Consider the following 15,447-nt stretch of genomic DNA (forward strand, 5'->3'; position numbering starts at 1 on the left):
TTATTTTGGTAGAAGTCCTTTTACATTTGAAATCTGCATCATACTAGATTCTCTGCTTACTCTTAAGTTTAATAAGATAATGTAGGACCAGGCATAGTGGCTCACGCCTGTAATCTCAACACTTTGGGACACCAAGGTGGGAAGATAACTTGAGCCCAGAATTTTAAGACAAATAGTGAGACCCCATCTCTACAATAAATTAAGAACTTAGCCATGTATGGTGGTGTGCATTTGTAGTTCCTGCTACCATCAGGGTGGCGGGAAAGCTGAGCTGGTAGAATCGCTTGAGCTTGGGAGGTCAAGGCTTCAATATATAGTTAATGTGATTTGTTGACTTTTCAGAGATTTGTGCATATAAAGTTTATCTTCATGCAAAATTAAGTAAAATAAATGTTGTTTAATTTTAGAGCTATACTGCAGAATTCCTGGACAGAAGTCATGGATTTAATATTGAAACCCCGCTCTGGAGGTGAGAATAAAATTCATGTTAAGAAAATAAATAGAATGTATGGCTAGGTATTCATGAAATTGCTTTGAATAAAAGCATTTGTGCAAACTGGGATTATTTCAGTATTTTATTTGTTTTTACAATAAAAGTATACATTTATGTATATGTTTCAACAGTTTTATGTATGTATTTAAGATTTATAATTTACATCCTATTTTAGCTTTTTTTTTTTTTTGGAGACGGAGTTTCAGTCTCATTTCCCAGGTTGGGGTGCAATGCTACAACCTCGCCTCCCATGTTCCAGTGATTCTCCTGCCTCAGCCTCCTGAGTAGCTGGGATTATAGGCATGTATCACCATACCTGGCTAATTTTGTATTTTTAGTAGAGGCGGAGTTTCACTATGTTGGCCAGGCTGGTCTCAAACTCGTGACCTCAGGTGATCCACTCGCCTTAGCCTCCTAGAGTGCAGAGATTACAGGTGTGAGCCACCACTCCTGGCCTCTATTTTAGCTCTTTAGCTCGTTCAGTGTATTAATTCATAACAATAAATATATTTTAAAAATAAATACGTTTTTCTTTATTCATTTCTAAATATGAGTGTATATAAATCTAAAACATTTCACCTGTGGTTATTTTGTTAAAACATAGTATAATAGAATATAAAAACTTGGTAAAAACATCTTGAGGATTTGCAGTGTGAAGAATTCACCAAAAATTTTCCAGAAAATATCTCTAAAATCACATTGAATGAAAAAAGATTTAATTACTGCTTTACTGATTGTCAATATAATTATGCTCACTTTGATGATTCATTTGCAAACTATAAAAAGATGAAGTTATCTAATTTTAAGGCAAGTACACCCTGCCCGTTAAACTTGACATTACAATGGAAAAAGAGAGAAGGAAAAAAGTACTAGCAACTTTTGGTCATGTTAAATCAGCTATGATAATGAACAGTTAAATGGCTTGTACTGTTGACCAGAGGGTGATAGCATGTTGATAAAGCCAAATAGTTCTGTAAACTTTCTACATTTCCCGTCTTTGCACTTCCTCAGATGAGTGGAAGCTCTAAACAGCACCTATATCAAATAGCATTTCTAATTTTATGTTCTCTGTGAACTGTACTTTAAGTTATGGAAGTCTGTCTGTTGGGTAAGTCATTTATTCATAGTTTTTTTTCCCCCTCAGCTGAAAAGGGCTACTTGGTTAAATGCAGAGAAGAATGGGCGAAGACCAAAGACCCAACTGCTGCCCTCAGAAAACTACCTGTCAAAAGGTGTGTGGAAGGGCAGCTGCTTCGAGGACTTTCAAAATATGGAATGAAGAATATAGTCTCTGCATTTGGCATAGTGAGTGCAATTTGTGAAGTCAGGCAATGGCTTAAGGTGTTTTAATGCTTTTTAAACTTCATCTTAAGGATTTTACTAAATTTTGAAAGAGCAGAATGTAAATAAGGATTCTTAGGTGATCTCTGAGCTGTTTGACCTGAGTAGTCTTTGCTCAGACCCTGAGTGGTGATGAGGGAGTGGATGCGGGCATTACTTATTGAGGGCACAAGAAAAGCATCAATGTGGAAACCATAATCTTCAGTGGAAATTCTGTTTAAATTAAGTCTCTTGGTATTGGAGAAATTCAGAATCTATTGTACAGTCATTTCTTGATCATTCCATCGCCAGAACTATAAACTGCTTTAGTAAAAGGATTGAACAGCAGGCAGTCTAAATAGTTGCATTTTAGTCTGGTTTCATCATGGTGATTCAAGAGTAGGAAGTACCATACTAGCAAGTGTAGCCCATGCCAGTATTTGGATATGTATAATCCAGGACATGTTAAAGTTTAACCCTTAAACTAAGTCTTTTCCCAGATGCACAAAGAAAGCAGAATTCTGAGTGCATGAAATTAGTTGTCAGTTCAATAATTTAGGTTCTCTCTTTCCATGGCATTATGGGAAAAAAAGCACTGTTAGCTCAAAAATTGATGTGTAAATTCCTTGAGTTTGCACACTGTGCCATTGATGTAAGGCATGCCTGTCTAACCTGCAGCCTGTGGGCTACATGCAGCCCAGGACGGCTTTGAATGTGGCCCCATACAAATTTATAAACTTTTCTTAAAACATTATGGCCGAAAAAAAACAAAAAAAGATAAAAAATTAAAAAACATTATGGCCGAGCATAGTGCATCATACCTGTAATCCCATCAGTTTGGGAGGCTGAGGCAGGCAGATCCCTTGAGGCCAGGAGTTTGAGACCAACCTGGCCAGTGTGGCGAAACCTGTCTCTACTAAAAATACAAAACAGGCCGGTGCAATGACTCACGCCTGTAATCCTGGCACTTTGAAAGTCCAAGGCAGGCAGATCACCTGAGGTCCAGAGTTCTAGACCAGCCTGGCCAGCATGGTGAAACCCCATCTCTACTAAAAATACAAAAAATGCCAGGCATCTGTAATCCCAGGTTCTTGGGAGGCTGAGGCAGGAGAATAGTTTAAAACTGAGAGGCAGAAATTGCAGTGAGCCGAGATCACGCCATTGCACTTCAGCCTGGGCAACAAAGCGAGACTCTGTCTCAAAAAAAAAAAACCCTCATTATCCAGACATGGTAGCGTGCACCCAGCTACTCAGAAGGCTAACATGGGAGAATTACTTGAACCTGGGAGGCGGAAGTTGCAATTAGCTAAGATAGTGTTACTGCATTCCAGCCGAGGTGACAGAGTGAGACCCTGTCTCAAAAAAAAAAAAAAGGAAAGAAAAATGAGAGATTAAAGTAGAGGAAAAAAAATGAGAAGTTAAAGTAGCAGAAAAAAAAGAAAAATGAGAGATTAAAGTAAAAGTTTTGGCTGGGCACAGTGGCTCATGCCTATAATCCCAGCACTTTTGGGAGGCTGAGGCTGGTGGATTGCTTGAACCCAGAAGTTTGTGACCAGCCTGGGCAACATAGCAAAACCCTGTCTCTAGAAAAAATACAAAAGACTAGCCAGGCATGGTAGTGCACACCTGTAGTTGCAGCTACTCAATAGGCTGAGATGGGAGGATCTCCTGAGCCTGTAGTTTGAAGCTACACTGAGCCATAATCATGCCACTGTACTCCAGCCTGGGCGACAGAGTGAAAACCTGTCTCAAAAATAAATATAAATAAATAAATAAATAAATATAGTAGAAGTTTCTTATACTAGGATTACCACTGAACAAGCAAGGTAGAAAGTACAGCACTTTTTGGTTGGGTGTGGTGGCTCACGTCTGTAATCCCAGCACTTTGGGAGGCCAAGGTGAGCAGATCACCTGAGGTCAGGAGTTCGAGACCAGCCTGGCCAACATGGTGAAACCCTGTCTGTACTAAAAATACAAAAAAAAAAGGTCATGGAGGTATGCCCCTATAATCCCAGCTACTCGAGATGCTGAGGTGGGAGAATTGTTTGAACCTGGGAGGCGGAGGCTGCAGTGAGCTGAGATTGCACCACTGCACTGCAGCCTGGGAAATGGAACGAGACCCTGTCTCAAAAAAAAAAAAAGTACAACACTTTTTATATTCAGAATATGTTTTCTTGCTTATTTTTTTCTTCCCTCCAGATACCCAGAAATAATCGCTTGATGTATATTCATAGCTACCAAAGCTACGTGTGGAATAATATGGTAAGCAAGAGGATAGAAGACTATGGGCTGAAACCTGTTCCAGGGGACCTTGTTCTCAAAGGAGGTAAAAAGGCAAATGTCTTTGTTATTCAACCAAGCTAGGGTTCAGTTAGTTGCCATTAGTGGCTTTAAAATCCAGCCCAGCTACTAATTAAGAGAGATGTGGCAAGACGTGGTGGCGCATGCCCATAATCTTAACACTTTGGGAGGCCAAGGTGGGTGGATCTGAGGTCAGGAGGTGAGACCAGCCTGGCCAATATGAAGAAACACTGCCTCTACTGAAAATACAAAAATTTAGCCGGGTGTGGTGGTGTACGCCTGTAATCTCAGCTACATGGGAGGCTGAGGCAGGAGAATTGCTTGAACCCAGGAGGTGTATGTTGCAGTGAGCTGAGATAGCGCCACTGCACTCCAGCCTGAGTGACACAGTGAGACTCTATCTCAAAAAAAAAAAAAAAAAAAAAAAACATGTCTAGTAACTTACATTGGTTAGTTTTTATCTGTATCTTTAAAGAAAAAATACACATCTGCTTGAGTAAGCACCTTGAACTCGAACTCCTGACCTCAGGTGATCTGCCCACCTCAACCTCCCAAAGTGCTGGAATTACAGGCTTGAGCCACGAACCCCACCTCTCTCTGGGCCTCCCTTTTCTCAACTCAAATAGGATTTGAGCTAAATGATAGCTGAAATCTCTTTCGAAACTTTTATGTAGGTCTAGCAAATAAATATACCTCTGGATGTATCTTGTCAGCCAGGCATAAAGAGTTTCTTCAACTCAACACCAGACTGCCACTGACTTTGCATGTGGGCTATGATAGAATGGGCATTTAGTATATGCTGTACCCAAAATGTTCCCAAGACAGTGCTAATATCCCATCTGCTATGGAGCCTGTACTGTGTGCCAGGCTTTGGCACTAAGCCCTGTACCTGTGTCTTTTCATTTAGAGCCCCCAGTGTTACTGTGAAGTATTTTCTTTGTTTTTCAGATGAGGTTTAGTCACTTGCCCAAGGTTCCACAGCTAGTTAAAACAGAAAAAACTGGGATTCAGAGTCCAGTCTGTTTGATTCCAAATTCCATGTGTGTCTGGCATACTAGGCTACCATCTATTAGCTGAATACATAGTCTGCCCATCTGCAGGCAGACCCTGTAAACCCACTAAGCTTCTAATTTTGTTCAGAAATTTTAAATTATTTTTCTTGATTTAACAAGTTTTCCTCATGCCGTGTTGATCCCATTCAGTGTATTTTAATATCCTGGGTGCTGCTGTGTTTTATCCTCTTAAGTACACACTGTTTTTTTTTAATTGTTTATCTTTTTTTAGCAAAATGCATCCATTTATGATGCCATTGCAAATACGATTTTGTAGTATGATGGCTTTTCAAAATGTTTTCTTGATTTTAAATAGTAGGCATTCCAAAAAACTGAGGATGTAGCTGAGAGGTAAATGTTTTTAAATTTTCATTGAAAATTTTACTTTAGATTGGGCACAGAAGCTCACATCTGTAATCCAAGTACTTTGCGGGGCCAGGGCAGGAGAATCACTTGAGGCCAGGAGTTGAAGACTAGCCAGGGCAACAAAGTAAGACCCATCTTTACAAAAAATTTAAAAACTAGCCAGGCCTGGTAGCATGCACTTAAGGTCCCAGCTTCTCAGGAGGCTGAGGCAGTGGGATCACTTGAGCCCAGGAGGTCGAGACTGCAGTGAACCTTAATCACACCACTGCACTCTAGCCTGAGTGACAGAGAAAGACTCTGTCTCAAAAAACAATTTTTTTTTTTTACTTTTTCTAAATCCTTGATTTTTATTTCTTCAGTAAAGCAGAAAAGACAGAAGGATATGTTTCCAAACTTAATTTCTTTTTCTTTTTTTCTTTTTTTTTTTTCCCTTTGAAGCAGGGTCTTACTCCAACCCCCAGGCTGGAGTGCAGTGGCACAATCACAGCTCACTGCAGCCTCAACCTGCCAGGCTCAGGTGACCCTGCTGCCTTAGCTTCCCGAGTAACTGGGACTGCAGGTGTCTGCCACTACACCCGGCTGATTTTTACATTTTTTATAGAGATGGGGTTTCGCCATGTTGTCTAAGCTGGTCTGGAACTCCTGGGCTCAAGCAATCTGCCCACCTCAGCATCCCAGAGTGCTGGGATTACAGGTGTGAGCCACTGCTCCTGGCCCCCGCTTAATTTCTTTAAGCTTTCTAGGCCACTGAACCTGTACTAACTTGAACTTCTGACATGCTTAGATGTGTATAATTAGAAGATTGACCTCATAAAAATGTTGCCTATTTTCTTAATTTATTGTTCACTTGTGAATTTACAGCCACACCCACCTATATTGAGGAAGATGATGTTAATAATTACTCTATCCATGATGTGGTGATGCCCTTGCCTGGTTTCGATGTTATCTACCCAAAGCATAAAAGTAAGTTCCCTGTATGGGGAAAATAGTTAAAACAAGTTTAACATAATGAAGCTACTATATCAAACATGTATAAACTTGAGTTATTTATGACAGTCTCCCAGAAAGGGATGCATTCACATGGATAATTTAAATTAAGAAACTCTACCTCCGAATCTAAAATAAAAGTTGAAATTATAAAATAAAATAAACAGGCCAGCCATGGTTGCTCACACCTGTAATCCCCGGACTTTGGGAGGCTGAGATGGGTGGATCACTTGAGCTCTGGAGTTCGAGACCAGCCTGGGCAACCTGGCAAACCCCGTCTCTACTGAAAAAAAAAAAAATTAGCTGGGCCTGGAGGTGCGCACCTGTGGTTCCAGCTGTTTGGGAGGCTGAGGTGGGAAGATGGCTTGAGCCTGGGAGGCACGGGTTGTGGTGAGCTGAAATCACGCCACTGCACTCCAGCCTGAGCAACAGAGCAAGACTCTGTCTCAAAAAAAATAAAAGCAGGGGCGGGGTGATTTGTTCAGGGAACTGACCCACTTGATTGTGGAGTCGAGAAGTCCCACGACAGGCCATCTGCAAGTGGGAGAACTGGGAAAGCCGGTAGCATGGTTTAGTCCAAGTGTGAAGGCCTCAGAACAAGGGAAGCCAATGATATAACTCTCATTTGGAGGCCAAAGACTTGAGAACTTGGGGGATCACTGATATAAGTCCCAGAGTCCATAGGTCAGAGAACCTGAAGTTGACATCCAGAGACAGGTGAAGAAGGGCATCTGGCTCTGGGAAGGAGAGGGAGAGAATTCACCCTTCCTCTGCCTTTATGTTCTATCCAGGCCCCAAGACAACTGGAGGTGTGCACCCACCTTGAGGGCAGATCTTCTCCACTCTGCCCACCAACTCACATGCGAGTCTCATCTAGAAGCACCCTCACCGACACACCTGGCATAGTCCGGTCACTCTAATCAAATGCCTAGATTTCCCTCTCAGAAGAAGCCTGAGCTCAGTGCTTACTGAAACAGTGAAAATAAATTATGTTTTACTAGCTGCTGGGGTATCCCTTACCCCTGTCAAGTTGACACTCAAAATCAACCATCATAAGAAAGAAAACATTATTTTCGTCTTTTCTCTTAAACCTTTCGGGATCAGGAACTTTGCTGGTACCAATGAGAACATAAATTCAGCAAAGCCTTTGACAAAGCCATCCATGAAAACCTTTTAACCAGGATGGCCATTTGTAGACTGGATGGGTGATATTTCAGGTTTCTGGGTATGTAACATATGCATACCTGGTATCTGACAGTGCTTGATTTAGGGATCCCTGTTGTCCTTAGTGTGTAGTGAGGAACCCTGTTCTAGCCAATATTGTTTATGAGTAACTTAAAGAAATTTGCGGGGCCGGGCGCGGTGGCTCAAGCCTGTAATCCCAGCACTTTGGGAGGCCGAGGCGGGTGGATCATGAGGTCAAGAGATCAAGACCATCCTGGTCAACATGGTGAAACCCCGTCTCTACTAAAAATACAAAAGATTAGCTGGGCATGGTGGTGCGTGCCTGTAATCCCAGCTACCCAGGAGGCTGAGGCAGGAGAATTGCCTGAACCCAGGAGGCGGAGGTTGCGATGAGCCGAGATCGCACCATTGCACTCCAGCCTGGGTAACAAGAGCGAAACTCTGTCTCAAAAAAAAAAAAGAAATTTGCTTGTTATATTTGCATGTTGTACAAAATAGTTAATATTAATTATATGAAAAATGTGTTTAAGAATTGCATAATATTCTATTGCAGTATTACTTTTTAAAACTCGATTTCATTGTATTTGTATTTATCTGTTCAATAATTTATCCAATATGTATGACACCTCATATTCAGTGTCTTGTATTAGTTACTGAATAAGTAGAAGCCTAGCAGAAGTTGTAATAGAGGGGCAAGTTTGCAATAAATAATTTAGTAAGATGTTAAAAAAAACTGCAGAAGGCATTTAATAGGAATAAATGTAAATTCCCACATTTATTCCCAGTGACCAAATGCTGATAGAAAAGGCCCAGTTTGATAGTAGTTTGTATAAAAAGTTTAAAATATCTGGTGTTTTTGTTGTATACGAACCTATTATCCTGGGTCAGATAAAAGGTTTGATGGGATATACAGAAATGTTAAAGGAGGGACAGCTGTGGGAAGCATCGTTTGGTGTAAAGAGGTATGGCTGAAAGATCCAGTACTTATGACCATATGTGAAAGAGGACGGTTAATCTACTGTGTTCCAAAGCAGTAAACACAAGTTATAAGAAAATGGATTTCAGCTTGGAATAGGAAGAACTTTCTAATAATTGCATGTCTCAGGAAGAAGTATTTCCCAAGCAAAGGCTGGAAAACCGTCTCTCTTGAGTGTTATAAAAAAGACTCTACATCAGGTGCGCAGTTGAGCCAGATGGTTTTCCAAGGTCTCTTATTTTTATACATTTATTTATAACTAGCCCTTCCACAGAGAGTTTGAAGCCTCCGTATATAGTGTCTTCCAACTCTCAGCCCATATAAAATGTAGTTTAGCAACTTCGGATGAAATGGCCTTTTGTAGTTGGCCTGGGAAGCTTACACCACAGGTACCCTGACTGGTTGCAAAAATAACTTACAAATTGGCCAAACCAAAGCTGAATACATCCTCTAGTTCTAGTTACTCAGTCACTAAATATTGATTCCAGGGAACAGATTTTGGATTATAAATTAAGGTGACTAATTTTATTAGGGCAATCTAACTGAGCTTACATGTTACTCTATTTGTAATATAGTTCAAGATAACTTGGCTGACAGGCTGCATTTCAGTTAACTTTTTATATTTTATATTAGTTCGAGAAGCCTACAGGGAAATGCTCACAGCTGACAATCTTGATATTGACAACATGAGACACAAAATCCGAGATTATTCCTTGTCAGGGGCCTACCGAAAGATCATTATTCGTCCTCAGAATGTTAGCTGGTGAGTAATCAATCTGGAATGAAATAGAACTGAACTACTATATAAGTTGTAAGCTCTTGCTTCACTTATATAGAGTCATGTACTGCACAAATAATTTTCAGTCAGTGACAGACTGCATATATGATGGTGGTCCTGTAAGATTATAAAACCATATTTTTACTTACTTTTTTTTTTTTTTTTTTTTTTTTTGAGATGGAGTTTCACTCTTGTCACCCAGGCTGGGGTGCAGTGGCGCTATCTTGGCTCGCTGCAACGTCCACCTCTCAGGCTCAGATGATTCTCCTGCCTCAGCCTCCGGAGTAGCTGAGCTTATAGGCACCCCGCCACCACACCTGGATAATTTTTGTATTTTTAGTAGAGACAGGGTTTCACCATATTGGCCAGGCTGGTCTCAAACTCCTGCCTCGGCCTCCCAAAGTGCTGGGATTACAGGCTTGAGCCACCATACTCAGCCTTACCTTTTTTCTTTTCTCTTTTCTTTTCCTTTCTTTTTAATAGAGACAAGTTCTTTCTCTGTCGCACAGACTGGAATGCAGTGCTATAATCATGGCTTACTGCAGCCTCAAATTCCTGGGCTCAAGCAGTTTTCCCACCTGGATTATGGGCGTGAACCACCACGCCCAGCCTGTGCCTTTTCTCTGTTTAGATGCACAAGTACTTACCATTGTGTTACAGTTGCTTTCAGTATTCAGTACAGTAACATGCTTTATAAGTTTGTAGTCTAGGAGCAATAGGCTATACTCTATAACCATGGTGTGTAGTAGGCCATACCATCTGTGTTTGTGTAAGTACATTCTTTGATGTTCACATGGTGATGAAATTGCCTGACAAGAGTTAGAACATGTACCTGTTGTTAAGCAGTGCATGACTATATTTTTCAGTGCTTAGAACCCAGCATGTAAGTGTTTCATAAGTGTTAGTTATTATTGTTATTATTACTGTTGTTACTGCTTCTGCTACTATGTATTTTTCAAGTCATCAAGAAGTAAATGACGGTAAGCTGAGCATAGTGGCTCATAAGTAATCCCAGAGACTGGAGAGGCTGAAGTGGGAGGATTGCTTGAGGTCAGGTATTTGAGAGGAGCCTGGGCAATATAGTGAGACCATGTCTCTAAAAAAAGAAAAGAAATAAGGAGGCTGTTTTGAATATAAACAGTTACAGAAAGTGAATTCATTTACATTTTGTTGGCTTCACTGAATTATTGAAGTAGTTTGTACAGAGTGAACTTTTTTCCTATTTCTGAAAACTTTAGATTTGCTTAAAGAGCTATCCCTGAGCAAATTACCTTACTTAGAATTAGCTGTGAGTTCCAAACACTGCTCTGGTTGTTTTAACATCGTATTTCCAGAGAGGAAAAGATTACTTGTATTAGTTCATTTAAAAATATTTTATGGCCGGCTGTGGTGGCTCCCGTCTGTAATCCCAGCACTTTGGGAGGCCAAGGCAGGAAGATCACCTGAGGTCGGGAGTTCGAGACCAGCCTGACCAACATGGAAAAACCCCGTTTCTACTAAAAATACAAAAATAGCCCAGCATGGTGGCACATGCCTGTAATCCTAGCTACTTGGGAGGCTTAGGCAGGAGAATCACTTGAACCTGGGAGGCGGAGGTTGCCATGAGCCAAGATCAAGCCATTACACTCCAGCCTGGGCAACAAGAGTGAAACTCTATCTCAAAAAAAAATTTTTTTTATTGCAAGGCAGAGGTGGAAAGATCACTTGAGCCTAGGAGCTTGAAACCTGCCTCTGCAACATAGCAAGACTGTCTCTACAAAAAAATGCAAAAATTAGCTGGGTGTGATGGTGTACACCTGTAGTCCCAGCTGTTTGGGAGGCCAATGTGGGAGGATTGCTTGAGCCTGGAAGATAGAAGCTGCAGTGAGCTATGATCACACCACTGCCGTCCAGCCTGGGTGACAAAACGAAACTGTCTCAAAAACAAATTTTAATACCTAGTATTACCTAAAGCTTTATCTGATAATTTTAAAATGAAATCCTGGGCCAGGTGCGGTGGCTCAAGCCTGTAATCCCAGCACTTTGGGAGGCCGAGGCGGGTGGATCATGAGGTCAAGAGATCGAGACCATCCTGGTCAACATGATGAAACCCCGTCTCTACTAAAAATACAAAAAATTAGCTGGGCATGGTGGTGCGTGCCTGTAATCCCAGCTACTCAGGAGGCTGAGGCAGGAGAATTGCCTGAACCCAGGAGGCGGAGGTTGCGGTGAGCCGAGATCGCGCCATTGCACTCCAGCCTGGGTAACAAGAGCGAAACTCCATCTCAAAAAAAAAAAATATTAATAAAATAAAATGAAATCCTGAACTAGTTGTTTATTCCCTGGAAATTCTTTCATTCCCTATTTCCTTCTTGTCTCCATCTTTCTTCCCTCCTCTTCTCTGGATTATGGCAAGAGGTCCACATGGTTGGACCTTGTCTTCCCCACTCCAGAGAACTGTTCTTCCTTAGTAACAAGATGTTGTTGGTTGTGGCACCCACTCTGGAGAAAATGTAAATGCCATAATTGATTTGGTCACGACTGTGCAAAGTGAAGTTTACTACTTATCAACTTCATTTAAAAAGAACTGTCAATTGTACATTTTAAAAATTTTAATTATTAATATAAAGAGATGGGGTTTCACCATGTTACCCAGGCTGGTCTCGAACTCCTGGGCTTAGTCAGTCATCCCACTTCAGCCTCCCAAAATGTTAAGATTAGAGACATGAGCCACTACACCTGGCCCCAGTTGTATGTTTTTAAATAACTAATATAATATAATTGGATTGAGTCAGGCATAGTGGCTCATACCTGTAATCCCAGCACTTTGGGAGACTGTGGCAGGTTGATCACCTGAGGCCAGGAGTTTGAGACCCCCCCCAGCCAACATCGTAAACCCCATCTCTACTAAAAATATAAAAATTAGCTGGGCATAGTGGCAGGCACCTATAGTCCCAGCTACTGGGGAGGCTGAGGCATGAGAATTGCTTGAACCTAGGAGGCAGAGGTTATAGTGAGCCAGGATTGTGCCACTGCACTCCAGCCTCGGCAACAGAGTGAGACTTCATCTCAAAAAAAAAAAAAAATTTTATATATATGTATGCAAAACTTAAGTATAAAATCTGGCCCTGCTCTGTTATTCAGGAGTCCTAACTGTAATTATTTACAGTAAATTATGTGTTTTTCTTAAACAAATGATGGCGAGTGGCTTAGTATGAAAGTTCACATTCATACTTACCTTTATTCATACATTTTGAAGGGAAGTTGTTGCATATGATGATCCCAAAATTCCACTTTTCAACACAGATGTGGACAACCTAGAAGGGAAGCCACCACCAGTTTTTGCTTCTGGTAAGTTTACTCAGTCATCAGCTCTGTGTCGACTTTGAAATATTTTCTCAAACAAAAACTTAATTTTTTTTGAAAACTGCTCTTACAGCCACTACCAGCACCCATGATTTCATTGTTGTGTTTTATGACCTTACTTTCATGATTATGGCTGGAGGTTAGTAAATCAAACCGGTAAATCCTCCTGAAAATGAATGAGTGTTACAGATGGTTGTGATATTAGGTGATGGAGTCTTTCTCCCCAACCCCTACAGGGAGTTACCAAAGGTGAGTGAAAATTCAGGAAGAGTCTAAAAAATTGGTGGCAGGCCATGGTGGCACACACCTGTAATCCCAGCACTTTGGGAGGCCAAGCAGGTGGATCACTTGAGGTCAGGAGTTCCAGACCAGCCTGGCCAACATAGCAAAACTCTGTCTCTACTAAAAATACAAAAAAAAAAATTAGCCGGATGTGGTGGTGCACACCTGTAATCCCAGCTATTCGGGAGGCTGAGGCAGGAGAATCACCTGAACCTGGGAGATAGAGGTTATAGTAAGCCGAGATCGCTCCACTGCACTCCAGCCTGGGCGACAGAGTAAGACTCTGTCTCAAAAAAAAAAAAAAAATTAAATTGGCATTCTCATCATTAAATTCTTGTTGCCATTCCTTTTTCTGTTTTTTCTTCCCAGGCCATAATTTTTTATTATTATTTTTTAACTTTACATGCATTTCTCTCTTGTGCTCTTCTGTCATCTGCCCTTTTGTGAAAGCTCCTGGGTAGAATTTCCGTAACCGTTCCGCAGGTTCACACTCACAGATCTCTTAATAGTCTCATTCTCGGAGGCCTCCTGGGAAACAGAGTCTAAGGAAAGGAGCACAGTTCTTTGTATTTGTGTAGAGATTATGTGACACTCTCTGGTCTTTCTGCAGTTGCCTTCATTTTCTGACTGTTTTCTTCTTTCTTGCCTGGCAGAAGGCAAATACAGGGCTTTGAAAATGGATTTTTCTCTACCCCCTTCTACATATGCCACCATGGCCATTCGAGAAGTGCTAAAAATGGATACCAGTATCAAGAACCAGACGCAGCTGAATACCACCTGGCTTCGCTGAGCAGTACCTTGTCCACAGATCAGCAAATGCACACAAGTGTTTGCTTCCTGGCTCCCTGTGCATTTCTGGCTTAGTTCAGATTCATATGGATTTCAAATCTTTGTAATAAAAAATAATTTGTATTTTTTAAACTTTTTATTAGCTTAAAGAAATAATTTGCAATATTTGTACATGTACACAAATCCTGAGGTTCTTAATTTTAGCTCAGAATATGAATTGGTCCAAATAAACTTCAGGTGCTTCAATCAGAGTGAGATGTCAGCTTTACAATAATAAAAAAAGGACTTTGGTTTAAAGTATCAGGTTTAGGTTTTGCTCCATTCTCAAAAGACAGCAGGAGTTTTTGACACATCTATGATGGAGTATACAACCGTACATTTTAAGAGCAAGTGCAACAAAACAAATCTGGACTGTGGGTAAATAATTTGATAACTGCCACCCACGAATATTAATACAGTACTCATGCTGATTTAAATGATAATAAAACATCTACAAATTTGTAAACAGTGATCATCATTATCCTGCTTATGTACTAGATTCAGGCAAGCATTTATAGACTTTAGTTGCAGTGGCTTTTACATTTATATTATCAATGCCTTGCAGGAGATTTGCATTGATAGAACCTTTTTCTTTTATCCTTTGTTGTTTTTTTTTTTCCAAGACAGGGTCTCACTCCATAGTGTAGGCTGGATTGCAGTGCAATCCTGCAATCCTCAATTCTGGCTCACTGCAACCTAGACCTCCCAGGCTCAAGTGACTCTCCCACCTCAGCCTCCTGAGTAGCTGGGAGTACAGGCACACACCACCACGCCTAACTGATTTTTGTCTTTTTTTGTAGAGACGGTTTTGCCATGTTGCGGAGGCTAACTCCTGGGATTACCAGTGTGAGTCACTGTGCCGGCCGGGCTTTTTTTCTTTATGTAATCGTGTATAGCTGTTTTTACTAGTGAAGGTGTAATTTTTACTCTAGGTGCCTTTTATGTTCAGAACTCTTTCCACTGGACTGGTATTTGCTATAAAATAAATAACGGTAGAGAAGAAAACTATAGAAATGTACAAGAGCATCTATCAGTAGCGTTTGTTTGCCCTTTGTCACCAGTGGCTTTGGTATTTCCGTGTCTGACACTGCATAAACTTTTCTCTGGTATGAAAGGATAGATACGCCTTTCTAAAGTTGTGTATCATAATTGTATCAAGTTTTATTTTCTATGATTTCTAGAAACAAATGTAATAAATATTTTTAAAATCTCCTTTCTACTGGTTATGTAAATAAGTCAAATAAATATATGAAATCAGTGCAGATAAGAATCTTGACCTTGACTGAAGGTAAGGAACTAAATGAAATGAATGAGGAATCCTCATCAGAAATGATGTTGAAACCAAAATGTCTTGTGATCAGCTGTGAAGTATGAGGATAATGAGTCAAATGCTATGCTTAATTGACTGTATTGGACTGGACTCCAGGTTATTCTTACATTGGAATCACTCACTCATCTTCCAGTGTGCTTTCTGGAATAGAAAAGAAATAAATAGGAAAGAGCTCCCATACCAGGAGCATTGCTCCATGGGAGT

General features: G+C 40.7%; 1 protein-coding gene across 3 annotated transcripts in view; it reads left to right on the forward strand.

The window, feature by feature from the left end:
- PUS7 (pseudouridine synthase 7) overlaps positions 1-15,177 on the forward strand; it is a 63,306-nt gene extending 48,129 nt beyond the window's left edge. For 2 of the 3 annotated variants that reach the window (XM_064374649.1, XM_021673120.2), the window contains exons 10-16: positions 408-469; positions 1,638-1,798; positions 4,013-4,139; positions 6,394-6,495; positions 9,314-9,443; positions 12,697-12,788; positions 13,739-15,177. In XM_064374649.1, the coding sequence (XP_064230719.1) occupies positions 408-469; positions 1,638-1,798; positions 4,013-4,139; positions 6,394-6,495; positions 9,314-9,443; positions 12,697-12,788; positions 13,739-13,875 (811 nt within the window). In that variant the 3' untranslated portion in view covers positions 13,876-15,177. The remainder of the gene's footprint in view (positions 1-407; positions 470-1,637; positions 1,799-4,012; positions 4,140-6,393; positions 6,496-9,313; positions 9,444-12,696; positions 12,789-13,738) is intronic. The other variant, XM_021673126.2, reaches the window with a different exon arrangement.
- The last annotated feature ends 270 nt before the right edge of the window (positions 15,178-15,447 follow it).

The sequence above is a fragment of the Aotus nancymaae genome, unplaced genomic scaffold (genome assembly GCF_030222135.1).
Source record: "Aotus nancymaae isolate 86718 unplaced genomic scaffold, 86718_ANA_hifiasm-v0.15.2.pri h1tg000002l, whole genome shotgun sequence".
NCBI classification, from domain to species: Eukaryota; Metazoa; Chordata; class Mammalia; order Primates; family Aotidae; genus Aotus; species Aotus nancymaae.